General features: G+C 39.0%; 1 protein-coding gene across 4 annotated transcripts in view; it reads right to left on the reverse strand.

The window, feature by feature from the left end:
- Positions 1 to 27,165, reverse strand: part of ATRX (ATRX chromatin remodeler) — a 478,294-nt gene that overhangs the window by 8,997 nt on the left and 442,132 nt on the right. For all 4 annotated transcript variants that reach the window (XM_069867767.1, XM_069867766.1, XM_069867764.1 and 1 more), the window contains 16 exons: positions 26,575 to 26,754; positions 26,040 to 26,181; positions 24,795 to 24,904; positions 22,642 to 22,788; positions 22,263 to 22,440; positions 16,345 to 16,482; positions 15,305 to 15,480; positions 13,278 to 13,395; positions 11,833 to 11,963; positions 11,458 to 11,546; positions 11,141 to 11,304; positions 9,175 to 9,328; positions 8,797 to 8,900; positions 6,787 to 6,895; positions 5,781 to 5,958; positions 4,554 to 4,748 (listed from right to left, as the gene is read on the reverse strand). In XM_069867767.1, the coding sequence (XP_069723868.1) occupies positions 4,554 to 4,748; positions 5,781 to 5,958; positions 6,787 to 6,895; positions 8,797 to 8,900; positions 9,175 to 9,328; positions 11,141 to 11,304; positions 11,458 to 11,546; positions 11,833 to 11,963; positions 13,278 to 13,395; positions 15,305 to 15,480; positions 16,345 to 16,482; positions 22,263 to 22,440; positions 22,642 to 22,788; positions 24,795 to 24,904; positions 26,040 to 26,181; positions 26,575 to 26,754 (2,313 nt within the window). The remainder of the gene's footprint in view (positions 1 to 4,553; positions 4,749 to 5,780; positions 5,959 to 6,786; positions 6,896 to 8,796; positions 8,901 to 9,174; positions 9,329 to 11,140; positions 11,305 to 11,457; positions 11,547 to 11,832; positions 11,964 to 13,277; positions 13,396 to 15,304; positions 15,481 to 16,344; positions 16,483 to 22,262; positions 22,441 to 22,641; positions 22,789 to 24,794; positions 24,905 to 26,039; positions 26,182 to 26,574; positions 26,755 to 27,165) is intronic.

The following is a 27,165-nucleotide window of genomic DNA, read 5'->3' on the forward strand; positions in this document are numbered from 1 at the left end:
AGCGAGGAGCAGAGGGTGCAATGTGCCAGCTCTGAGGGACACGTGGGACCTCCGTTTTGTCTTTATCCAGCTCCCACCTCCCATCTGCTGCTCTGAAACACCTATCGCAGCGGTCGAGGGAACCCACAACTATTGCATGTCTCGCTGAGCCCGGCTATCGGTACTGGGGGGAAAAAAGCTTTGTCCCGTTAGGTCCACATCAGCCAAGAGCCTGTGAGAATCACCTTTAAAAACCCCCAACCCAACAGCCCAGTCATAAATCGCACTGACTTAAAAGAAGACTCCAGAGCTGCTGTTAAATTCAGAGCAAAGTAAATCCTAACACCCAAAATACAGTCACATCACACACAACTTGCTCACCTCACACCATCTCTTCCTTTGCAGTTGCTGCTCTACAGAAACAACAACAAAAGCTGCCCGTGTACAAGAAGTTACAACTAATTTAGTAATTCATGCGAACGACATTCCTAACAAAAATATTCCATTAAACTCAAGTATTTACATTGTTCAAGGATGTATTTAAAAATCAAGCAGGTATTTGTTTCTTCATTCACATAATGGCTTAACTTGTGACTTTTAAAACAACACAGAATTAATTCTCCTAAGCCATTAAATGCAAAAGAATTAAAAACCAATTTTTTTTTTCTGACATCAAAGAAGTTGGGAAGTGTGTTAAAACGAGGAGCTACAAGGAAAACCCCAAAGCTCCACTCTGAATCCCTCCTCCTCAACACTCACAGTTCCCAGCTGCCCACCTAAAGAACCTTCCTGCTGCAGCTGTCGCTGAGGTCAAGAAGCTCTCTGACTCAGCAAAGCTGCTGCTGGTCGTTCTCTGCAGGTTTTTCCATGTTCACGCTTAGACAGTTGGAGAAAAGATGGAAAACATTTACTTAATTCCTATTCAGAAATCCCTCTAAAAAACACACTGGGAAGGGTCAGTTCTGAAAGGTGTATTTTCAAACCCCTTTGTATCCGTGTTGTGAGGAGGCTGTGCCGAGCCGTAGCTCCACTGGACACTATTATTCTATTTCCATGTTGTTACTGTGTGTTTCACACTGTGGTGAAGGATTCCAAAGGCAATCCCTCACCTTCCTGCACAGCGGTGAAATCCCGCACGGACAGCACTGTTAACACACTGCTTTGAAGATGAAAAAGGCGCGTGAAGACAGAGACAATGATACACAAACCCTGTCTGAGGCAGGACTGAAGTCTTCTTTTAGCCTAAATGCCTACTTTGCTTCGCTGGTTACTACAAAGGAACAGCTCAGTCTTTGTAAGCAAGGGATTCACAGATTAGTGGTGGAAGCAACACCAGCAGAGGTTTAGTGGCCAAGAGCTGCCGAGATCATAGAATCATAGAATGGTTTGGGTTGGAAGAGGCTATAAAGCCCATCCAGTCCTACCCCTGCCATGGACAGGGACACCCCCCACTGGATCAGGGGCTCCAAGCCCCATCCAACCTGGCCTTGAACCCCTCCAGGGATGGGGCAGCCACAGCTTCCCTGGGCAGTCTGGGCCAGGGCCTCCCCACTCTCAGCTTGAAGAAATTCCTCCTTATGTCTAGATCATGTTGAGCGTGCTGAGCTCACCATCAACAAAGCACTGGAATATCCTGCAACATGATCTTAAGGAAAATTTTGGTTTCCACATGCTGTGTAATTAGCTGATGTTACAATAAAATGTTTCTGCAAGCGTAGCAATAATTTTTTTTAACCAATTTCTTTCAAAAAATGCTAAGAGTGTGTTGTAAAATTCATTTAATTGTTAAAGAAGGTTTACAATTATAAAACTAATTCATGCATCTCTGTTAAAACTATACTGAGATGAGGAATAGTTCACTTTCTGAATTAATAACCTTGTATAACTTAGAGAATAACATCCACTGCAATATTCCCTACAGCTGATCCTTCCCTGTGATTGTTTACGTAGGATACCAACAGCACAGGAAAACACCAGCTACCGTGCACAGCACAGCCTCCTCTGCCAACCAGCTAAAAACGCGCATCAGGAGTTAGGTGATCCCCACGGCACTTCAGCTTCCGCAGGAGCGGAACTCAGCATCCAGCAGGATTCCTCCTCACTACCAAGGCTAATTCAGGGGGCAAAGAATGGGAAAGAATATTTGAGGGTTAATGGTTAGCATCCCATCTCTGTGAGGCTACTGCGAACACAAAATCTGCTTTCAAGAAATAAATACACAGGCTGCTAAACAGAGATGAATCTGTCTGAGGATTTATAGCCTCTTCAACCGATAAATTAAAAAAAGAATTAGAAATTTGCACATAGCAGGTACTAAGATACACATCTTTAAAAGGACAAAATTCCATTCGATGCCATTTGCTACAACCATGAAAAAAAAACCAAAAAGAATTCCAGTACGCAGATTTGCTGTTTACAGCCAGGGGCTTAGTTAAAAGCTTGTATTCAACTTCACTTACATGAGTGACACTGAGGGCAGGAAGGGAATTAATCTGGAACTTAATATTTAAAACCGAATGCTAAAGTTCGGAGTTTATAAACTTTCTTGTTTAGGTTATACTACATTCATTAATTGATTCGTTATTGTAAAAGAAAAGAAGTAATTTTTAGAACAATTATTGCATTGGACCGATTAGTGCTTTGACAAAACATCCTCAGGGGCTTCACAGGTCCTCAAACTGTTTTTAATTTCTTGCACATAAGCAGCAGCAGCAAGTGGTAACGCAAGAGCTGTGGTTTTGTAGGAGGATAAATGTATATAGCATAAGATAACCAAAAATTTAAAAAAGCTAAAATAAGTGCTATTAATTACAACCTAAAGGAAGATGTTTTAGGAAGTAAAAAAAAATTAATTTGCCCAAATCAAAATGTACAACAGAGTAAAAAGGTAGAATAAAATTTTCAGTTATCCATGATTTCCTGCTTCCAGTGAGAAACACCATAATAAGAAGAGGTTAGATACAGTCATTAAAGTTTGTTTTCAAGGGTTTTAAAATGCGTATGTAACAGTGAGTAACACTTAGAGGACTAACACTTCCTAAATCCCCCTGGCAGCTGCACCAACACAGTAGGTGGTCTCATCGACTGCCTCAGAGAACGGCTTAGCCGCTAAGAACACCAGAGCGATGCCTGACCACAATTTATTGTATTATAGTGGTCTACAGATAGTCTAGAATGGAAAACACACATTTCTCTCTGGAAATTAATAGGTTTACGAACTGGGAAACCTCCCTCCTCACACTCAAGACACGGCACAATGACCTAAACAGAGCAGTAACTCAGAAATTTAACCAGTTAACTAAATACGGGCAACACGTTATATAAGAAGCAAAGGTAATTGCACAACAGGTTAATGACGAATTAGTCTTCAGCAGACAACATACACAAATAATAAAAATCAGACAAAGTACAAAACCACAGCCTCATCTTGAATACAAATTGAACTGGAAAAAAAGAATAAAATAACCACTTATTCTTTCCCCCTGAAGTTTACTCCTGCCTGACTGTAAGAGTTACAGCTTTTAGTTTTAAATTACTTTTTTAAATTTAAGTTTATTTTTAAATTATTAGTGAATTTGCCAGCTCTCTGAGTACCCCATAATTCAGTGAACCACTGCTACACAGAGCAAAGACAACCACCACTACACATGCCGCATCCACTATAAATGAAGTTAGACAGGCCTTGGCGAAAACAAATCGTTGTGATCTTAAAAGCTCAAGCATCAAGTCAGAAAAAGGTCTGACACCACTACTTCGTCTTATCTCAGAATACCAGCATCCTCACTGAGTGTGTAAGTGGTTGTCTACCAAAATTGTCACTGTTCTCTGCTAGGTCTGGCACACTAAAGAGAGATGACAAAATCCTAGCTTGTCCCATTTTCCTCACTTAAATAGTAAAAAAGTGTGACTTTTCCCCCTCTCTCTACTGTATCCCTAATAATGGTCCCACAAGAACAGGGATATGGTTTAGTGCTGGACAGGTATGGTTGCACTCAATGATCTCAAAGGTCTTTCCAATCAATTGAGTCTATGATTCTATGATTCTAAGAAGCATTAAGCATGGGACTAAAAACCACAACGGACTAGCAAAGGAAAGCACGGATTCATTTGACTCTTACAAAGCCTTACCTAGGTAGCTATAAACCAGACCTTGAAGTGCAGTATCACCTCACAGGGTCCTAATCACAAATTGAGGCAATGCTGGGTGTCACCAGCACCCACTTCATTGTTAATCTGAATCCTGGCTTCCACAGTTTCCTGCAGTAAAAATTCTATTCATCCAATTATTTTTATTTATTTTGATTTAAATTTTTCTGTCTTCTAACTGAAGATCTTTTTCTTACAGTGTCAATTACATTGAAGGGAAACACATTACCTAGCTGATTACAGCATCCACTATAATAATTACATATTTTATTATGTTACCTGCTATCCACCTCCATTTGAAGTAAAAAATAGTGCTCTAAAGTGGAAACACTGCACACCTCTCCTTCCAAGATCAAACACCCCTTGACCTTAAACAGATCTAAGTGACTTTTGTAGCGTATAATTCCTAGTGACATGCATCAACTTACTTTTGGCAACAGTGGCGTGTCTCTCTTCTTTTTCTTTTCTGAATTAGGATCATCCAGCAAATCTGGCTCAAAAGTGTACAGCTCTGTAAGTTCATTCATGGTGAAATGACGCTCAACTTGCTGCTGGTCAACAACCCGGAAAGACAACGACTGCTTCGTTACCTGACGATCATAGATCTTGTCTTCCATCGTTCCCTAAAAGATGAAGAGACTCACTTTCATACAAATACGGACTTTCTTGTCATATAGGAAAAAATATGAATAGATATAAAAGAGCTCTAATGACAACATAGCTATACACTATTTCCCTCATTTCTTTGATCCTGTATTTACAAAGTTGCCTGAAAACACTTTGTCAGCTGAGAAAATAAAACAACTCCTCCTGGAAGTGAACAAGTGACAGGGATTGTGTAGGTGACAGATGTCACCCAGTCATCGACTACAGTAAGAAATGTACGTTTTCAGTAGTGTTTCAAAGAGATCTGTTTTTGATTTAATTCCACAAAGTGGGATATGACAAAAAAAAAAAAAAGGCAATTTCTACAACTCATACCTTGTTTTGCTGCTTTGAGCAGCCTGTAAAAAAGAAAACAGATACCGTATCACTGGGGTGAGAAGGAAAGGGGAAGGGAAGCAGTCAAGACTAATTCATCACAGCTGTGGATGAAAAAAAAATCAGATCCTTGATGAAAAAAGGAAAATTACTTTTTTTTATTTCAGAAAAGATGATGACTGCAAAAAGTATGAGAACAGCACAGCCTGTTCTGAACATGGTAATTTAAAAAGGGTATCAACAGGTCAAAAGTGCACATAGAAAACTACAAAAATAGACTGAAGCCTGAAGAGAAAAACCCATGTCTGACAGCAACGTGTTACAAAACAGTAATCTGCTCGAGTTGCCAAGGAAATAGCGATGTGATCAAGAGTTAAGTACTGCTCCTGGAAAAGGTCTTCAGTCTCCTCTATAACACCTGAAGAACCAGAAGCAGCAGCACAATACTTCTTAACAGAAACAGTGGCATTATACTTTAAAAAAGGACAGATCAGTGACCATTAGAATTATTAGACATCTGTACTATCTGTAGGGTGTGATACCAGCTTTCAAACCACAGCTCGGATGCCTTTCTATACAAAATTCTTTAGTTCCCTGTGTTTCCATTCCCTTTGGAGCCTCAGGAGCCCACAGCCAGGACCAGAATATCCCCAAAACAGCAAACAGAAACCTACCTGAGCCAAAAACCTGTAAACAAACACAGGTTTGCTCTGCCCAAAGCGGTAAACCCTGAAAATACTCTGGATGTCATACGATGGGTTCCAGGAAGCATCAAAGATGATGACTCTATTAGCAGCCACAAGATTAATTCCCAGGGAACCTGCTTTGGTGGATATAATGAACAAGCGGCCTCTGGAACAGAGAGAAGTAGCAAAATCTGAATATTTTGCAAAACAACTGTTGTTCCCACATTGCTGCGTCGCCATGGAGTAGTTAAGCACTGAAATAACTCACAAATTTCATTAAAATGCTGTATTAAGCATAAAACAGATGCAGATTTTACAGAGACAACACTTTCAGCAAAACTCACGCTCCTAGAAACACAGATTGAGGCCTTTTGCAAACCAATGGTTAACAAAAACTGGTGGGTAAGAAACTATTTTTGGTTTTGCATTTTCAAACACTAATATTATATCAAATTAAACCTTCATTTTAAACTGGCATATCCCATGCTATTGAAACTGCTTCCTGAGCAGCAGACTTTCAGGATAACTCTACAATGACTCTGTCTCTTTGATGTATCTGCTTTTTTGCATATCATCTCACTCGGGTTCAACTTGCAGTGAGTTCTTGTTAGATACATGAGAGAATCAACTAGTGAAGAGCATTAAGACTGAGTTAGTTTACTTTGTTCCACTTTTTATTTTTAATTTGCTGTACATTATAAGGGTCTGCAACATAACTATGTATTTTATTTATTGTCTCTGACCCAAACCACTTATCATCTAAACCAAGGCAACACCGGACAAGTACTGATCAGTACAGATGGAAGCCACTTCAGGAAAGCAGAAGCCTATTGCTGTTACACATTTTCTGTGCAAATTCTGCACCTGACAACACTGTGATATTTATTTGCCTGGCCTTAAGAGGTCATCAAGCTAATACAGGTAACAGAGATATATGGAGCAAAGGAAAGAGGAGGGGGAAAAATGAAGCACAAATATACAGAAGAGATCTCACCTCACATTAGTTTCATCATTAAATTCTTCAGCCCATTTCTTCCTTGACTGAGCTGTAGTTGACCCATCCAAGCGATAGTAATCAATGTTTCTGAACCATTTTCCTTCACCTATAAATGTAACAGTCAAATTATTAAAACGCTGATTGTGTAAGGAATCAGATTGATTAATACTGGATGTACACAACTCTCTGAATAGTGAAAGAACAAATATGGAACGTAAAATATACTATTCTCCTACTCTGCTTTAAAACAAATGGAGAAGACTCTAGGTTATTCAAGACAGAGAACATTTCTGGAGGATACAAGTGCTTGTCACAGGCACGCCTTGAAAATTATGTACTGAAGTTTACAGAACAAACTATGAAACACATAACATGAAAGTAAGAGCAACTGCATTTGTGATGACAAAGGTCATCCCCAAGTCTGCAATAGTTCCTAGAAATCCTAAATCAATTTGGTCTAAAATGATTCAGAAATAGAATAAACATCATTGAGATAATTTTACCTTGCAAAAAGTACCCAGCATCTATCATGATCCATTTCTTCATAAGATGTTATGTTTTATAAAAAGATCAACTGATATCAAATGGAAGTCCCCAAAGCAGTTGTATACAGATAGTTCTCTTATTTTTCACTATTTCTAATTGTACACACACAACTGTAGAGATAATGCCTTTGGAGTCAAAGTTAATTTTAAAAAGTAATTACATCTTTAGGCATTCTAGTACAAACTACTTTCCAAGCTGATCTGTGCAGTTTCATGTCACACAATCAGTGTAAGCAAGCTTCTCCCATATAAATAACATTCATAGGTAAATGCTCAAAAGGAAACTTCAAAGTCAAAGTGTAATCATTTTGGATCTGAAATTCAGAAAAAAACGTGTTTTTTTTTGTTTAATTACCCTGCAAATTATGACTACTGCTTGCCAGATGGGGGGGGAAGAAAAAGTAACTACAGGTCATAGAAGATTTTCTTCTCTCCCTAATTCACAAGTAACCTTTCATTTTCACAGAATCATAGAATCATAGAATCACCAGGTTGGAAGAGAGCCACTGGATCATCGAGTCCAACCATTCCTATCAAACACTAAACCATGCACCATTTTCTTTGGACAAGGAGAATAAGAAAGACGGGGACAGTCTTTTTAGCAGGGCCTGTTGTGAGAGAACAAGGGGTAATAGTTTTAAACTGAAATGAGGGACATTCAGTCTAGATAGAAGGAAGAAGTTCTTTATGCTGAAGGTGGTGAAACACCAGCACAGGCTGCTCAGAGAGGTGGTGCGTGCCCCACTCCCTGGGAACATCCAGGGTCAGGCTGGACAAGGCTCTGAGCAACCTGTGTGTTTGAAGATGTCCCTGCTCACTGCAGGGCACTTGGACCAGATGGCCTTTTAGGGTCCCTTCCAACCCAAACCATTCTGTGATTCTATGATAAGAAGGTCTGGGAGTATCTCACATAGTAAACAGAAGAAACATCCTTCACAGAGAACACGTCTGGCTACCAAGAAATTCCTCGCCAGTTGAGCATCACTACTATAATTATTAATTCTATACCTGCTCCTTTATGAAATCCATAAGACAATCTACTGCAGTACATATAAAGTCCCAATTCACATTTTCATGTTTGACACAGTGTTTTAAAGTAGTCTAATTCTCTTGCATTCTCTCTCTTTCCCAGTAGGAAGGATCAGAATTTGGCACACAGCAGTGTGTAACATCACTTGTACAGAATTTAACAATACGTTTTCTCTCCTTTCAGACGGTGAGCGTATAATCTGCTTAGGCTACATTAAGCACAGATGATATGGAATGAAATCAGAAGCAAGAGTCCATAATGGGATAGCAGAGACCACCTGCAGAGAAGACCAATAATCCTGCCAACTTCAGGAATAGTACAGAGCACACGATACTTGTAATGAACACAATTATTTCAAATCCATCCCCTTCGGACTCAATAGAAACTTGCGAAAGAGTTACTAGCTTTGCAACTGTTCAATGTATCACTCACCTTTATAAATAGGAGTCTTATCTTTTTCATTTTTTTCCCTGTTGGCCAGCTCCAGGAAATCTTCTATCAAATCAAGAGATATGAGGGACTGGCTAAACACTAGGCTGAAAACAGAAACACAAAAATGCACCTGTGAGGTTAATGGCTTTATTTTTCTTCTCTCTTTGCTCTGATACTCCCTTTGAAACAAATGCCTTTCTAGATACAGAGAAGAACTTCGCTGGAGAACCTGCATATATATAAAACTCACTGATAAAAATGAACATAGCATGCACATTTGCTTCAGAAAACTGAGCTACAACATCATGACACCTGAATGAATGCTGCCAGTCTAACATATTTATAAGGTCATTAAAAATATTCCTAGAAGCAACTTACACTTTGTCTCCAAGCTCCTCTGCCATTCGAAGAATTTCAAAGAGAAGCACCATTTTCCCAGAATGTTCCAACACTTCAGCATCCGCATCAGTGACAAAATCTTTGTACCAGTCTGGTGCTGGGCTACCAGGATTGGAGGAGGATACGCCTTTGCCTATTAAAATTAAAAAAAAAAAGTAAAAAAACCTTGAAATGTAAAGATATTGTCTCCATTTAAATGTCTTGAAAAGTGCAAATTACAGAATTGTTTCTTCATTATTAGGCTTAACTGGTACGAAAAGGGTTAAACAGGCAAAGAAAAAGTGTCAGCACTATTAGCAAACACCAGACTTGCAGTTGCCAATAGCACAAGTCGTGAATAAGAGTCACAAATCCCTTTTTGTGTTGCAGGTCACTTGGACAAATAGTGCTGCCATCTCCACTTTTTCCCAACAGCTTTGTTTCCAACAAGGATGCACCTTCAAAAACTCATCCCTAGGTGTTACAGCCAGCTAAAAGAAGCTTTCCATAAAAAGAATTATTTTGAATCTCAAACAAACACCTGAAATTGTTGGAAAAGAAAAAGAGGGGTCTTTTGGGTTCCTCTATCAAGATGAATTCTGGAATAAAGTTTCCAAGTGTTACAACAGTACAGGTGGTTAAGATGAAACCCATAAACCATCTCCTCTTACTCCTGTTAGGTTCGGATTTAGGATTTATCTTCTAAGCTAATTTGGAAGACAAAATTAGCAAATGTTCCCTTAATTTACAACAGAGAAAGGAAAAAAAAAAATCAAACAAATTCCACCATCACACTCTGCCTTTTTGCAAAGTTCTTTAGGAGGTTTCTCATCTGCCCACCTGCTAACACACTATTACATTAACAAAACCTGTAAAATACATACATGGCAACAATCCTACTTTTAGCATGTTACTATCATACAAGTTAATTTGGCTAATTTGACTTAACCCCTTAAAAATCTAGAACTACTACAATGAATTAGAGAATTCAGTCTGTCATTGTAGACACCCAAGTGACTGCACCCAGCAAATCACACATGCTTCATTTTTCTATACCAGAACAAAGAATAACCAAGTTAACCAAATAAGAGACCTAGATGTCCTGTGGGAATATCCTGTACACACAAGCTGTGTGTTTGTGTCTTTCTGATGTGGCATCAAATGATTCTGTACCTACATTACACCGAAGAAGGCTGCATAAAAGAGGTCAACATGCAAGTGATCCAGAAACAGAAACTCATCCTGCCTATCATGCAATGTTTAAATACATTTAATCTGTAAGTGCGTGCATTTTACACACACACGTGCACTCTCACCCTCTTCCCCTTACACATACACAGTATATTTGTCATCGAGATGGGGACCAAAAAAAGAAGAATTCTCGTCTTAACTTTCTCCCGAAAATCATTCATTTAAAGAAAGTGATTAGACACACAATAAATTATACAATCAGAAACCTCGCTCTGTGATATCAGATACAACACAAAACTGGATTATTAAAACAAAATCCAAAAATTAAATGCACAGATATAAGTAATTTGAATACAATCCTTAAAAAGGCCTCATAATCCTGCTGCATTATAGCTGCTGCTCAACATACATTTCAAATTTCAGGTGCAACATTGAATGCTAAGCACCTTTCTTAGTCTTTCACCAATATGGTTAAAGAAAGATGAAAAGCAGCACAATTCCTCTGTTAACTTTGTATTGTTTTGTACTTCTGAATTAAAATAAAATTAACTGTTCAGCCTCCCTGCTACAAGAACCCCGAGATCTCAATTGATGCCCCTTGTTTTTCCAGGACGAATATATAATTAGATGCAGCAGGAGCCATAAGCATAGGAGCAGTCCATGGAATTAAGGAATTTGCCATTTTTCAGCAAAGCAGAATTCCTGACAGCCCTCTCAAAGAGCTTTTGCAAAATGAAGCTACCGTGTATTTTATTTACTTGCACATTACCCTCACCTTCATCTGACTTTGAAGGGTTGTTAGCAAGTTCTTCTACATTTCCTTCTCCTCCTCCACGAGATCTTGAATTCCAGACTTTAATGACTTCAACATCATTATCGCTGCCACTTCCACTTGAGCTACGCTCTTTCCTCACTTTTTTCCCCTTGGATTTTTTTTTCCTAGAAAGGGAACATTGTGCACACCATTATTTTATTAAATTCTGCTGCTAGAGAGCATATGCTTAGCGAGATAAACATTCACTTTTATAGAATCACTTAAGTTCCATTAGGGAAATAAATCCAACACACAACAACAAATAAAAGCTCAATTACTTTGCATAATCATCAGAACTTAAGCTCATTGAGGTTTCATCGGAATCTGAAGCTATGAACTCATCCAGACTGTCTTCATCAAAATAGCCCTCAAAAAAGAAGAAAAAAAAAAGAAATTTTATTAAGTATGCTCATCCAGAAGCTTTTATTAAACCTTTAGCCATCTCCTTATTCTTCATTTAAGCAATGGTAAGTTCTACAAAGAAATGTTTTAAGAATGACGACATACCCAGAAACCAAAATATGACAAAAACAGCAGCAAAATTACCCCACAGCAACAAACATTTCCATTAATTTGATGAAACTTTACCTAGCATTTGGCAAAGCTTATTATGGAAGCCCGCAATAGAGACTATTTTGATATACCTAGTTTACCTTATTTTCTTTGCTAATGTAGTCCAGCTGCAAACACCAAGGGTGAGTCCAGATTCTGCTCAACATCTGGAAATCCTGGAATAGTTTAGCTCCCGCTTTGCCTCTTCCACCTTCATTGCTACCACCTACACCTGACAATAAAGTTCAGGTTTTAAATGAGACCTTGAAGTGAGTTTGCCACATACAGTTCCCCCTTTGAACACCCCGTCAGGGCAGCACTCGGTGTTCTTTCCAGCTGCACATCATATTGTAGCATCTCTTGTAAAAGAGGTCAAATTACTCAGTCACAGGCACTTTTTTCCTAATAAAAGCTGTCAAAATTAGATTTTCCCCTTTTTCGTGATAATGAGAAACACGATTACATTTTTACATAGAAACATATTTCTCCCCAGTATAGGAATGAATCCCAGGAGTCTTAAGAGGACAGTCGTGTCTATTTAGGTTTTGTAAAAGCAGCCTGAAGTAGAAAACACAAAATAAAATTTGCATTTAGGTTTATTTTAAGCTACCTCTACTTATGGACTTGCAACGCTGCAGAATTACGCTAGAGCAAAGATTCAAAAAAACCCCACCTACTTCTTCACCGTCCAAGCACGCATGAGCACAAAGCAGTACAATGATCAAGGAGTTAAACCTCTTTTTCGTAGTCTCAATTTCTCAACAAGCAGTACATGAACTTCAAGTTCTTGAAATAGACTGTTTTTCATATTTATTACATGCACAATTTAAAGCATGCAAGAAAACAGTATTTATTGCATCACAGTCATCAGATGTCTATGGTAAAGTGAGCACGAAGCCCATTTGGTGCATTTACTCAATGCACAAGACAAATCCAGTAAGCATCTACAGCATATAAACATTTAAGACTGCAAGTTCTTTCTATGTTGCAGTCATACAATAGCTTCCAGTATCTTCACATTTATACTCTCCTGTGACTCTGGGAAATGGAATTGTAAGGATGACAGAAGTTCTTAGATCTGCCTCTCCTGAACATGAGCTGACATCACAGAGAAAATGGCTGTTAACAAGCTTCAAATTAACAAGTCCTATAGAATTTTACATTTTCTATGGTACATCAGTGAAAGAAAACATGTATCACGTAGAATTAACGAAGGAAAAACTTGGCAAAATTGCATCTAAAATGTGTTTTTTAGATCATGCCTGTTATACTGCGCACAAAAATGTAAGAGAGGTGAATCAAAACGTGAAGGTGGACTACTCTTAAAAGATGAAAATATTATTACTCCTCAAAAAAATATTTTTATGTGCAACCAAATATTTTGCTATAATTTAAGTTTCAGTGCTCAGGTAAATTCGTACAGGAAGCAGAAAAATACACAGAGCAAATAAGACATACAAAACCCCTCCAACCTACCAACTCTGGCAAAAAGCCCTTCATTAAATGACCATCAGTCTTATCACCCAAGAGAAACGTAGGCACGCACCTGTCAAATGATCCAGGTAGTATTGGTAGAGTTTGCACTGAATAGGTGTCATTCGAACTTCTAGAACATACTCGTACTTTGGTGGGAGGAACTTCGTTAATGCTGTGTAATCTTTCCTCTGTAATTTTATTATAAGCAGTAGATTAGGCATATAAACACAAAAATGACTACTTGAGAGCTTAAGAAATTCTGGCAGCTTAAACGACAAAGCACCACGCACGAACTACAATGATTCAGATGTTTTCCAACCACAAAGGGAAAAAAATAGCCCAGTAAATACAATCAGTGGCTGACACTGCCTGCAGAAGCCCACCTTCCCCAGTGGATGTGGCTGCCTAGTCAGAAGCCACTGGTTATGACTGGTTAACCCCATGCCCCAGTTCCCAGGCCTTGCAAAGCTGACGGCAACCTCAGCAGCTGTTCTGGTAACTACTTTTGTGAGGAGGGTTTTAAACACGAAGATGTTCTTTCGTGAAAGCGTGGGTAAGTCAAGGAGCTAATGTTGATGTTTGTGTCACAGATGAACTCACTCAGGCTAACCACGTCCTGGTTTGGAGTACTTGCCTGGAGCAACGCAAAACTTACTCCTGTGTTTACTTCTCTACCCCTTCATCCAAACGGTGAATGATGAATGATCCTGACCTGACCGAGAGATCGCTGCATATGGAGCACAGCAGCGCTAACCTCCCTGAGCTTTGCTGCAGAACCTCCTCCCTGCAGGACAATCTCAGCCAGCTCCCTGCAACAGCAGAGCCTGCCGGCAGCTCCCATCTGACACCGGCAACTACACCACCTGCACGGCCTTGCTGTCAGCTACAAGTGCAGTGAGATGCTCTCATGAGAGCACCCGTTAGGAACAGAGCTGTTTTCTTCTGCGGAAATCACACGGAGCAATAAATGACCAAAAGAGAGAGCTGCTCGCCTCGGACAGGATTTGCTCTGCACAGGATGCTACAAGAAAATTCACCTGGGCTCCATTCGATGCTGCACAAACAGGGGGTGCCCAGCATCTGAAGGCACGTGAGATTTATTCACTATGTTCCTCTTCTCGTTCGGTCTTTTGCTTTGTGTTTCTCTACTGCTGTATCGATGTGTAGAAATACATACACTACCCTCTCACTACTATTCACGTTACCAAGAACATAAGTTTATGATAAGAGGTCCTTTACCAGCCTTACACCCTTTCATAAACCTTTTCATTTCTTTCAAGGAGAAACACCTGAGTGTGAGACTATCCCATTATGACCATTCCACCTAGCTCATGCACACTGGGACTATCTCATCAACTACCAGCAACTCCACAGCCAGAAGAGGCACTTAGTGCCTACAGAGCATCACACCTTCCATAAAGCTGCCGGTGTCAGGGTTTATAAAGCAGAAAAGCAGTAACATCGTGCTGACAGCACACAAGGTGCAATACCATAGCAGAATAACTGAACAGCAAGGAATCCAGCCCTCATTCTGGAAATCTAGGCAGTTTTTGTTTGTTTTTTTCATTTAAGGTCTTTAAGAAGACAAGTTTTTCAATAAATATTCCTTCTCTCCTCTTCCCCATTTTTCTGATTCTCAGAGATCAGGAAAAACAGGAATTCAAATCCAAGTGACAAACTCCAGATCACCAACTTGCTGTACAGTTTTTAAGGCACATCAGCATTTGAACATGCATATGGAATTACATGAGAATATTTCAAAGCAACAGAAGTCCTACTCCACCATATAATTTTCTAGTCTCCTAGTGAAAAAACAACTGTATCCTCTATTATACGTACATGTCCTGCTAAGGATACACTGACATTTGGGTAAAAGCCATGAGATATTTATAAGTTTTTCTAGTCACAGTAAATAATGCAGAGGTCTAGTAGTTAGTGAAAATAAACATTTAAGTCAGAAGTAATAGCTGAGTTCAATGGAGCTCTCAAATCGCAAGTTTACAGGTCTTTGACTGCTCTTATCACAATGAGATGACAAAACTCCTCCCCCTCCCTGCAGCAAATTCAAGTAATTGGTTATAGCAAAACTGTTCTTACCTGAACACATCCAGCTAACATCTCATAGAGAATATGTGCACGCTTCTTCATTACTCTGACATCTACCAGAGTTGAGTCCGCACACTGACCGTTCTGGATCGGATTTATAAATCGATTTCGGAATTCCTTAATTGAACCAAGTAAATTCTCCTTAATAAAGTTAACCATGCAGTGATCTAGGACGAAAAGATCAGACTTGAGTTGTTCCAAGTGACGAGTACAATACTGGGATTAATTCTAACAGAAAATAAACATGTTCTATTTAAAACTAACAACTTTCTGTTGAGCAAAAAAAAAACCAAACAAACAAACAAACTTAAACCTCCAACATATTCGAGAAAGGGCATCTTAAACTAACACATACTTAAGGCATGGAAGCAACTTCCATGTTTAATGTCAGATTAAAATTGCCTCACTGTGTTTGCTACAGAGTTTGAAAGTTGCCGTACACCAAAGCAATCAGTAACATGAAGTTCACCAAGAACACTGCTCTACAATGGTTTATAACAACTCATATTGTTGCTGTTGCAAGACCTAGTCCATCCTTTCCCACTCTGAACATTTTCTCCCTTCCCTTTTTGACATGCTGAGACTCATCTGATCTTTGGTTAGCCAGGTCAAGGAACTAAACTGTCAGAAAGCTATCTACTCCTGCACTGTTAATTTCCCAATACTCCTCATATTCCTCAGGGAGCCTGTACGTAATGCCATGCCAAGGGAAAGGATGGAGGAGAGGCCAGATTCCCAACAGCTTCATTTTAATTGGCTTAAAACGTTATGATGGGAATGGTTGGACTCGATGATCCTGGAGGTCTTTTCCAACCCAGTGATTCTGTGATTATGGAGCCACATCTCATGACAATGATTTTAAAATGCAAAATGCAAAAACAGATTGTCAGGGTTTTTTGATATAGAAATTGTAGCAAGCAGATTCACCGTATCAAATTCTTTTCTTCTAATCATAGAAAATCTATCTACATATTGCAGAAAGGCAACAGCATATTCAAGGAAATACACACTTATACCAGAGAACCACTCACATTCTATAAGATTATTTTGCAGTGGTGTTCCTGTAAGAATTATTCTTCTCCTAGATCGAATAGAATTCATTGCCTTCGAAACGGCAGATGCTTCATTTTTCAGTATGTGGCCTTCATCACAAACAACAAAGTCGGGACCTAGAAAGAAATAACATTAGATGTCTTACATCTTTTGTAACCACAAAGAACCTGGCAGCCTGAAGAATCCAAACTTTGCTCTTCTAATGTCATTAAGTTTGGGGTTTTGCTCTACTTTTATGTGCATGTGCTTTCTGGTGGGATTTTTTAGCACCAGTAAGGTTCTCACTCAGCCTGCGCACAAGCATTCACAGTAGCCATCCTGGTAAACTACAGCCGCTGCTTGTAAAGTCTTCATGGGAAGGATTAAACACAGCTTTGCAGTACATTCCTATAAAAATTATCTATCCGTGCAGCCAGTGTTTGCATGTCTGCATTTCCATTCACTCTGTCAAAACTTCATAAAATGCTCCTCACATCCAGCTTAGGTTGCCACCTGCTGGTGCAGAAATAAAAAAATCAGAGAACCAGTGACTTTTCATAAAGGCAAACAGGTCAGTATCAAAACAGGAACACAGTGCAATCAAAAATCTTAGAAATGAGAAGACAAAATCAAATTTTACTTGAATTACAGACAATTTCCACCTTAAAGTCACCATAAAAATATCCTCGGCTCTATGCCAGAAGGTAAAACCAAGGATTCTAGATTGCAGTTTTAGGTGAACTGCGCAAGGAATGTCAAAATCACACCACAATACATATGCAAAGCAACTCCTATAGAATTATTAAGTGTCACAATATGCGGTTTAAGATCAATAATACCAAATTTGGCAGAACTGACTTAGACACCCAAATAGCTTTCAGATTTGGAGCAATTCCTGGAAGCTCTCTCCTTGAAGGAAGAAGCAAAAGATACTCTAGGATCCAGCTAATAACTTAGAACAAATGTTTTACCAGATCTTTACTGACCTTAACTCTGGTACAATCAACCATAAACTCAGCTGAAGTCAAATTTACACACCTCTGAAAACTGTGGTACAAAGCTGGGTTCACCTGTTCTGCTCTACGTAGGCTGATACTTGAGGCTGGACAGGAGTATTTATCAGCATGGGCAATCTAATCTTTTATAACTTACTCAGACCAGTTTCCTTCAGACTAATTTTAAACTGCCCTGTAAAGAAGAAAATTAACTCTACGACAACAGAGAATGAATTACACTTTCGACCTCTTGTATGATTTAACACCAGCACCAGTCATCTTAATCATGCTGGTTTAAGTATCAAAAAACTATTTCAATCTTACATGCTAAGAGAAAAGGAATCAAGAAAATATTTTTCTTCAAGCAGGAAAAAAGTCTTTTTAACAAAGTATAGAAGATCATTACGAAAATCCACGTCTAAATTCCAAACACTTAGATTTCTCCAAGCCTTATGGGGCGAATAATAAAAAAACCACTTAGTTGGAATTTTCACATCTGTCACAGAAACATTTCTCTGTATTATTTCACGACTTTCGTACCACCCTCAGTTTTGACAACATGCAAAAACACTGAGTGGCTACCCACAAAGCCTCCCTTGAATTTCAGGCAAACGCCCCTTAAGAGTGACAGATCCTTTCTCTAGTCCTCACTCCAGTATTTCCTGGAGAGCAAGGATCCTGCAGTCAAGGCTGTTCATGCCATGCAGCTACTGAGGTGCTTTGGAGCCGCTTCCAAGAACTGAAGCATTTGCAAGGATCTGCAACATCTCCCCACCAGATGTGACAGCTTGCACGTTAACATCCCATTCTCAGAAAGAGATTTGGTTGAGTACATCTTGTTTACAATCAGAATCGAAGTGCATTAGAGAAGGATAATGAAGACTTAGAGATACACAGCAATCAAAATTGTGCAAATACCCCAGAAACCAGTTTCAGTAAAGACTGTGATTCGCTAACACGAAGTGCTGAGTTAAACAAAACAAAATCAAAACCCCCACCTTAAAAACTGTTGTTTAGAGTAAGTGATTGATAGTAAAAATATGAAAAAACTATCTTATAAAACTATTTGTGGTTAGTTTGGCAGGCACATAGCCTCAATATCTTGAACTAACTTCTTGGCTACAATTCCATGGCAGGGATTTTCATAAATTTGTGAGTTTTTTCCCCTGTTCTTAAAAGACATGAATGTATTTCATTATAGACAGAACATTTCTCAAAATATCATAAAGGAACGTAAAACTTAAAGGGACCTCAAGGGATCACCGAGTCCATTTTCTTCTTTTGAGATGAATTATAAGAAAGGGACACATCCTCCCTGACACGAGTAGGAAACTCCATGACCTCTCTCTTTTGCTAAGTGACTGTGCAATAACACCTAATTTAAATTATCTCTGCTGCAAATCAGAATAATTTTTGCCCTTCCCTTTTTCCAGCTGACATAAAAATCAAGTGGTACCAGTCCTTGCAGTAACCAGCTCTTTGATGGTGGAAATTTGACAGTTTACATGTCTTTTTATTTGGCTTCAATCTTTCCTCAAAGATCGCAGTCTTCATCTTATCCTGCTTGCTGTGCTCACACGTTACTATGCTGATAAACATAAAATACACTCAGCAACAGAGATACATCCAGCTCTCCTTTTTCTTCGAAGCCTACACGAACTCGAGTCTGCTTCATACAACTGCCAATTAAAGAGCTTTTTCCAAGTCAAACAGCAACGGAATTTTTATTAGTAGTAACAAGTAAAAAAAAATGAAGTTATTGAAAAGCTGCAAGCAAAGCACAACAGCTATCAATAAACTAAACAGCATCTCATGAGTGGCAGAAAGCATTATGGGAAACCATTTGTTGCTCTGCATGCTATATAATCCTGCTATTATTTCGCATAGCAGAGCTAGTTAATTAATAAAATCACTTCTCCACCCATAAACTTTGGCTAAACCTTCCCTCTCTGGTCCCCTCTTCTGTAGGACACAATGCAACACTGGCTTCTCCTATGGAAGATGTCTGCCCTAGCAGTGTTCACTTTAACCAGACGCACACGGTTAAATTATTGCTCAAATACCAAATTTGCAACTTTTTAAATTAAAAATGCTCCCAGAGGAAAAGGTTTTTCTTTTCATAGTCACACAGTCAGCCAGGACACAGCTTCTTAACGCTCTTAGAGGCAGCCTGCTACATCACCAACCCTGTGATGCAGAATGACAGCAAGAAACAAAAAACGGCCTCTGCAAGATGCTTCTGTGCTGGTTTAGGCTGGGTTAGAGTTCATCTTCTCCACGGTAGCTGGTCCAGGACTATGTTTTGGATTTGTGCTGGAAACAGTGCTGCTAGCACAGGGCTGTTTTCATTATCACTGAGCAGCGCTCACACAGAGCCAAGGGCTTTTCTGTTCCTCATCCCACCAGCGAGGAGGCTGGGGGTGCACAAGGGGGTGGGAGGGGACACAGTCAGGACAGCTGACCCCAAGTGACCCAAGGGGTGTCCCACACCGTACGGCATCATGCCCAGCATATAAAGCTGGGGGAACAAGAAGGAAAGGACGGACCTTCAAAAGTGATAGCGTTTGTTTTCTCAAGTAACATGCGATGGAGCCCTGCTTTCTTGGGGATAGCTGAACACCTGCCTGCTGATGCGAAGTAGAGAAAGAATTCCTCATCTGGCTTTGCTTGCATGCGCAGGTTTTGCTTTACCTACGAAATTACCTTTATCTCAACCCACGAGTTCTCTCACTTCTACCTGTCTGACTCTCTCCCCAGTCCCACTGTGAGCAAGCAGCTGAGCGGTGCTCAGTTGTCACCTAGGCTTAAACCATGACATCTACCCATTAATTTAGTAAATCCAAACGTCTCCAAAAACTAACAGATAACCACAGATGAACACTTCTGTCTTTTTGTTATTAGTTAAAATAGAGAAAGATTGGAAGCAACATAAAAATAATGGAGTTATTTCAAGGTTAGATTTCCTGATGCTCTGATGCCTTTTATGAACCAGCTGGTCCAAGAAAAGAAAAAGACAGGGGGTTCCATGTTCACAGGAAATCATTCAAAACCTACAAGGTGCTGCAGTTTCTCAACTTGATTAAGACTACAAAAGTCAAGAACTTAATCACAAACCTTGCTCTGTCAAGTTATTCTAAGCTGTCCAGAAAGGTCTGGAAGTAGAATAGAACCTTACCTGTAAGTGGGAGGTAAATCCCAAGAGATTCAGAAGACATGAGATAGAGAAGGTGACACGAGTAACTGTCTCCTCCATCCCAACAAGTCACCTCACACCGCAGTGCAATATTTTCGAAGTTACATAAATACAGCTCCATGAAGGAAGAGATCATACAACTATTAAGACACATAGTAATAATCCCCGAGTGTAGCTTCCCTTATACTTTACACAAGGATAAAAAAACCCCACAAAAATCTATTGCTGTAAGACAGTAAAATGTTTAATTTCATCATTGTATCCAAACATGACTGCCTGAATACACAGCTACTGTCCTGCCAGGCTACTGAATTGTCACCACCACTTCAAGACACCTTTTCTTCTCTCGCTGTGAGTTTCCTCGCAACGTTCTCAACAAATGCAATATCCCAAGCAAATCAGACACTGAATTCAACTGACAGCACAGGGATATCTCCTCCCACATCTCTTTTTTTTTTTTTTAGCTTGTTTTTAGTACCTGTAGCTTTAATAGGAAGGATCAGAAAACCCACTGGCAAGAAGGGGATTTTCTTCATTGCTTAAATAACACACGCGGATTTAACCCAATCACAAAACCAGCTCATCATCTACTGTACTGGAGCTTTCCTGACTCCACAGCACTCAAACTGGGAGAAAACTAATGTTTTAGCTGCTCAAACAGGCTTTCTGAAGAGCTGGAGTTGCCAATTCCAACTGGCCAACGACAATAATCACAAAGTTATTTTTCCCATTAGAAGAAACTCTGTCTGTTTTAATAAAATTGACGGTCCTGCTCTTGAAACTTCACAAAACCAAGCTCATCAAGTACAATTCTCAATCAGACCAATGTTGTCCTTCATCAGTTAGAAACGAAAATAAGCAAAATCAACCACACACTGTCCAGAAACTCAAAGTCAACCCAGATAATTGAAACCCAAGAAAAGACACCTCCAGAATCAAACAAACCATTAAATCTACCTACAGCATTCTCAGTTTAAAGAAAATTATCAAAGTTATGGCAAAGGTGCCTTTTCAAACCAGTTTTTAAGGTGCGTTGATGCTGAGTAACCATGAGTTGTTTTCAGATACCAGTAGCTAGTTCAGCATTTGTAGGCAAATTTTGGTGAAAACTGTCAATCCTAAAATTTGTAGTTCTCTTTGGTGACCACCTGATAGATTGGTCATATCAACTCAGAATATTTTCAAGCGCTTACATACATGCTTACACAAATTTGTTCACTTCAGCTGAGCTTAAACCAGACATCCGTTTCTTAATTAAGTGCTCTGTCTCCAATCAACGCAACACTTAATTAATGGTTGTTTGTTCACACTTCTAAGGTACATTCTCAACTATTTTTCATATGTAGTTGCTCCCTAAATGGTAGATTTCTATCAAGGATAAAGCAGCTTGTGGTTGTAACAAATTAGGAGATTAAAACAAGCTAAAGTTCCCAATTGTCACGTCAACCTACCTTACAAAGAAAGCAGTGCTACCAAAAGAAACACCTATTTGGAATTTTCCTGTATTGTATCTGACAGAAAAGACTGTCATAGGAATCTATTAACAAAAACAGATGGGGTAGTTTCTGAACAAACAATTTTGTAACTCGGTAAAAGCCAAGAAAGACAATCTGATCTCACTAATGTTATTTAAAATTTGCCCATCAGATTTCCATTTGCAAGATTATTTAGCTCATATAAATAAACCAGCAAGTTTATATAATGTATATTTGTATTAATTTTCACTTACCTGGATCAACTAAAGCTTTATTAAATATTTCTTTAAGTTTTCTACTCTTCACATTCCTGCCTTGTGCAAGATTGCGGTACATCTCGTAGCCTATTATCATCACGCCTCCTTCATCCTGCCAACGCTGGAGCATATAGCTTCGCTCTTGAGGGCGTTTCACAGTTGCTAGTTCACAGACCTTTCACAAGGGGAAAAACATGCCTGAATTTCTTTAAAATACTAAAGCACTAGAGTAATTTTTAAAATTACTAATGCAAGTAGATTTTTTTCCATACTTAAAAGTGCATTCCTTTGGCTATATTTTGAGTGATAGAGCTTCACAATTATGTAAAGCATTTGGTTATTTCATTTTTAGGAACTCTTTTTTTAAGCCTTATACCTCTAGTTTTTCATCATCTTCTAAGCCTTCTTGCCATTTTTCAAACTCATTCAACCAGTTCAAGGCAGTGTTCAGTGGACACACTACCAGAGCAGTCCGAAAATCCAGCTTGTCACACAGCAGCACTGTGTGAAGAAAACTTACTACCTACGAGACAAAAAACCCCAGACAAAACACCAAATTAAACACTGAGTATTAAACTCTAGGAAAGAAACACAGAAGTATATGTTCATCTATAAAACATACTGACAACAGCCTTGTTCAAACATTCTTTTTCTGCTTGTTAAGTAACTTGCTGCTTAAAATTTAATAGACTTGTATTTTGAAGTCATACACTCATTACTCTATTATACAGCTGCATATGTCCTACACGTAGAATCACAGAATGGTTTGAGTTGGAGGGGACCATGAAGGTCATCCAGTTCCAACTCCCTGAAGTGACCAGGAACATCTTCGAACAGATCAGGTTGCTCAAAGACACACCCAACCTGACCCTGAATGTTTCCAGGGATGAGGCATCTACTACCTCTTTGGGCAACTTGAGCCAGTTTTTCATTATTCTCAGGGTGAAAAATTTCTTCCTTTTATCTAGTCTAAACCTCTCCTCTTTTAGTTCAAAACCATTACCCCTTGTATTGCTACAGGCCCTCCTAAAAAGTTTTAAGCTGTCTTTCTTATAAGCCCCCTTTAAGAAACGAAAAGCCACAATAAGGTCTCTTCCAAGGAGAATAAGGTCTTCTCTTCTCCAAGACGAACAACATGAACTCTCTCAGCCTCTCTTCACAGAAGAGGTGAACCAGGCCTTTGAGCACTTTTGTGGCCTCCTCTGGACCCGCTCCAACAGGTCCGTCAAGTTCATTAACTGTTTCGATAAATGTTTCCCTTAAGTCATTTTTAAGCTTCCTCTCAATACTCACCCCAGACATTAAATAAGTTCACCTCTTTGGACTTCATAAATGTATCAAGGTTCCTGCAAGTGAACTCCAGTCTTAAATCAATGTTTTCCACATTTTTTTCAGCATATTGGCAAATCCTCTCCAAAGAGCTCTAAAGCGGGTTATGGAAATGCTTTCCAACAGCAACTGCTTGGGTGACCAGAGTTTCAGAAGAAACATTTTGAGACGGGGATTGAATTTCAGATTTTAAAGACTAATCGAGATGGTAAGTTGTTCACTGTGCAACTTTTAACATGGCAGAAGAGCCACTTGTATCAGACCAATAACTGCGGAAATCTTTTTTTAAGAAATGCCACAGTATTCTCTTTTAGAGATTTTTACAAAGAAGTCTACAGCAGTGTAAAGAAGAAGGAACACGCACTGATGTGACAATGAAGGCTTGAACCTAAAGATCTCAGGAAGCAAAGAACTGTAAACCCAAAGGAAAGAAATAAAGAAGAGGAAAAGGGTTTGAAAGCATGTCCTAGAGTTAACAGCCAAGGCAATGCAAGTTTCTGGTCTTAACAGTCTGTGACACCAAAGATACAAATGTACATATGGACAGTTACTGACATAGAACAGAAATGTCTGCTACCCCTCAGCCCAGAAGAGTCTAAATTGTGGCAAAACACTGTTTATATTAAAACACAAAGCATCTGACTTCATACACTAAAAGTCTCTCACGAAAAAACACAACAAACAAAACCAAACAAAACAATAAACACCTACTTTATCAGTACCACAGAGAAATCAAAAAAATACTAAGGAAAATAAACAATTTAAGGAGTTACATGTGAACAAAAAAGACAGTAAAAAACACAGCCTGCATGAGATTATTACACTGTCTTAGAAAAAAGTGCTAGAAACCTGTCTCACACCAGCTATATTTTCTTATTGTGATTTGCAAGGGATCTACACACCACTTACAATTAACCACGACCATTTCACATGAATATGAACAATTATCTAATCTAGTTGTAGCTATTTTCAAAGCACAGAAGGGACAAGCGTGTTTTAGAACTTTCACAGTTGTATATAATGAAGCAGAACTGCTTCCTCAAGAACGCTTCACAAAACATTTTCCTCCAGCAACCCTCCTGGAGTAACTGCTTAGGAAACAGTTTCACTATTTCCTGAAAGTCATTAAAATTGCCTTTTGCTGAATCAACTTCTGAGAGAAAGCTATGGACCAGAAAACAAGATGACTTTGTTTCTTACCTGTAATGTTTTCCCCAGGCCCATACAGTGAGCGAGAATGCATCCAGAACCAGGAGACGTCTTTGTTTTTTTTACAGATTCACAACAGCAATCCCACATGAACTGAACACCTGAAGAAAATTATTGAAAATGTTCTTATTCAAAATGCACTATATTGAAGTTCACCTGAGAAGAGATCACTGTAAGATCGTGGTAACTCTTAGAGAAGCAGCACTCAGGATAATTGATTCATTTCTATCCAATGGGTTCTATGTCGGATGATCTTTGTCTTGAAGTTATATTCACAATTTTCACTAAAGATGTGGCAACTGGGTTAGAAAATATTCCTGTGCAGACTGCAGATGACTGCAGTCTTGGGGACAGAACAAAAAAAAGGGCAAAGACATCATGAAAAGACTAACATGGTCTTGGTAAATTAGCAAAATTAGCTGAGAACAACTGGAAGAAATTCTGCCAAGACAGATCAGATGTGAAGTTTTATGCCTAAAGAGGAAAAAAATCAAGTGAGAATTTGTGACAGCTGAAAAAGGAAAGGAAATATATGCTACATACTAAACGCATTCACTACATGAGAGCCTGCTGGGTGACTTCTTTGTTCTTTGCAATATATTTATTAGGGAGTTCTATTCTACTACGCTATACTCAGCACAGATGCGACTTCAACACGAGTGCTGTGTCTGGCTCAGGGCACATTCTTCTAAGAGCTGAAGCAAGTGCAGAAGTTTCTTACTAAAATGGAAATGTTGTGGATCATGAACTTTGAGGAAGATTTGAAATAACAGAATGAACAGTGGAGAACATGACTGGTTATTCTCCTTTTCTCCTCCTTCACTAGAAACAGAAAATGGAAAGAAGTTGGTTTCATTTGCAGCCAAGTATCAGGAAAAATTCATCTGTTGAGAAAGCCAGAAAAATACTGAGATTTTTAAATCTTCACTGAAAGCTGTAAAAAATGAATACACTAATTCCTCAACGGAACAGGTAAACATATTTGGTTATGCCTCAGTATGGAGAAGCAGAAGATTCTGAGGACCTTTCCAACTTCACATTTGCTTGTAGAACAGAACTATGCATTGCTTATCTCACTCACTTTGGTTCAGATATTCCAAAACTAAACCTGACGTTCTGGTATCAGCCTGCCAAGGAGTTTTTCTGATGATTCTGTCACAATTACAATTGCATGAAGTGCTGGGCCAGTGAAAGGAATAAACTAAAGAGACAAATTCTAAAATTCTTTTTCCTTACCATCGACTTGGTGTGGCTTCAATCTGGTAACTATACTCCTGTGAACCTGCACTAGTGGTTCTTTGGTTTCTTCATCCTCATCTAAAACCAACTTAGTTGTAATAGGACATTTCAGAGGTGAAGCATCTTCTATCTCTATCACCTATAAGAAGAAATAGGGCATTAAAGGAACACTTCACTCGTGAATAATACCAAGAATTTGATGGACATTAGATTCAAGAAAATTGGAAGTTATAATTTATTTAGTAAAGAGAAACCGCAAATTCTTTACCATGCATCACAACTTACTTTGAGAGAGGGCTTTTCCCCATGAAAAGTAAAGCAGTAGGCAACTGAAACAGCTTTCTAAAGATCTCAATAGCCTTGAATAAAACTCACCAATGTTAACCTGTAGGAAACTACAAATAAAACTTGTGGCTTACAAGACTACACATACTTTTAAAGTTATTTATCAAATTAAACCGAGGTAGCAAGATGTCATCTTAAACATCATCAACTCAACATCCTAGAATTTTGCAAAGAAAACAGCACATACCTCTCTCAGTTTCTCCCTCTCCCGTTCTCTTTCTGCTATACGTTTTCTTCTTTCTTCTTCTTCTTTAAGTGCGTTTTGTGTTTCCGTTCTAAGCTTGTCGTCTTTAATAATTTTCCTTATTTTCTTCCTACCTTTTCCAGGAGATTTGGAATCATCATTTTCCTCATTCTCAGAATTACTCTATTACAAATTAAATAAATCAAGTATTAGCAAGAAAATTATAAAATTCTTCATTCTTCAACAAGCTCTGGAAAATTTTTACATATACAGGTGGAGTTTAGCTCATAAGAATAAAAGATACTTTTTTAAAAAACAAGTTAACCAGCATGACAGAATAAGTGCCACCTTAACTATAATGCCTTCTGAGATATTAAAGATTAAAAAAAAGCAAGTACAGAGGAGGCAAGGGAGATGATCTGAGGGCTGAAGCACGTCCTGTACGAGAACAAGCTGAGAGAGTTAGGATTGTTCAGCCTGGAGAAGGCTTCAAGGAGACCTCAGAGCAGCTTCCAGTACCGGAAGTGGGTCCAGGACAGTTAGGGAGGGGCACTTGATCAGGGAGGGCAGGGACATGACGAGGGGAATGGTTTT

The sequence above is a fragment of the Phaenicophaeus curvirostris genome, chromosome 13 (genome assembly GCF_032191515.1).
Source record: "Phaenicophaeus curvirostris isolate KB17595 chromosome 13, BPBGC_Pcur_1.0, whole genome shotgun sequence".
Taxonomy (NCBI): Eukaryota; Metazoa; Chordata; class Aves; order Cuculiformes; family Cuculidae; genus Phaenicophaeus; species Phaenicophaeus curvirostris.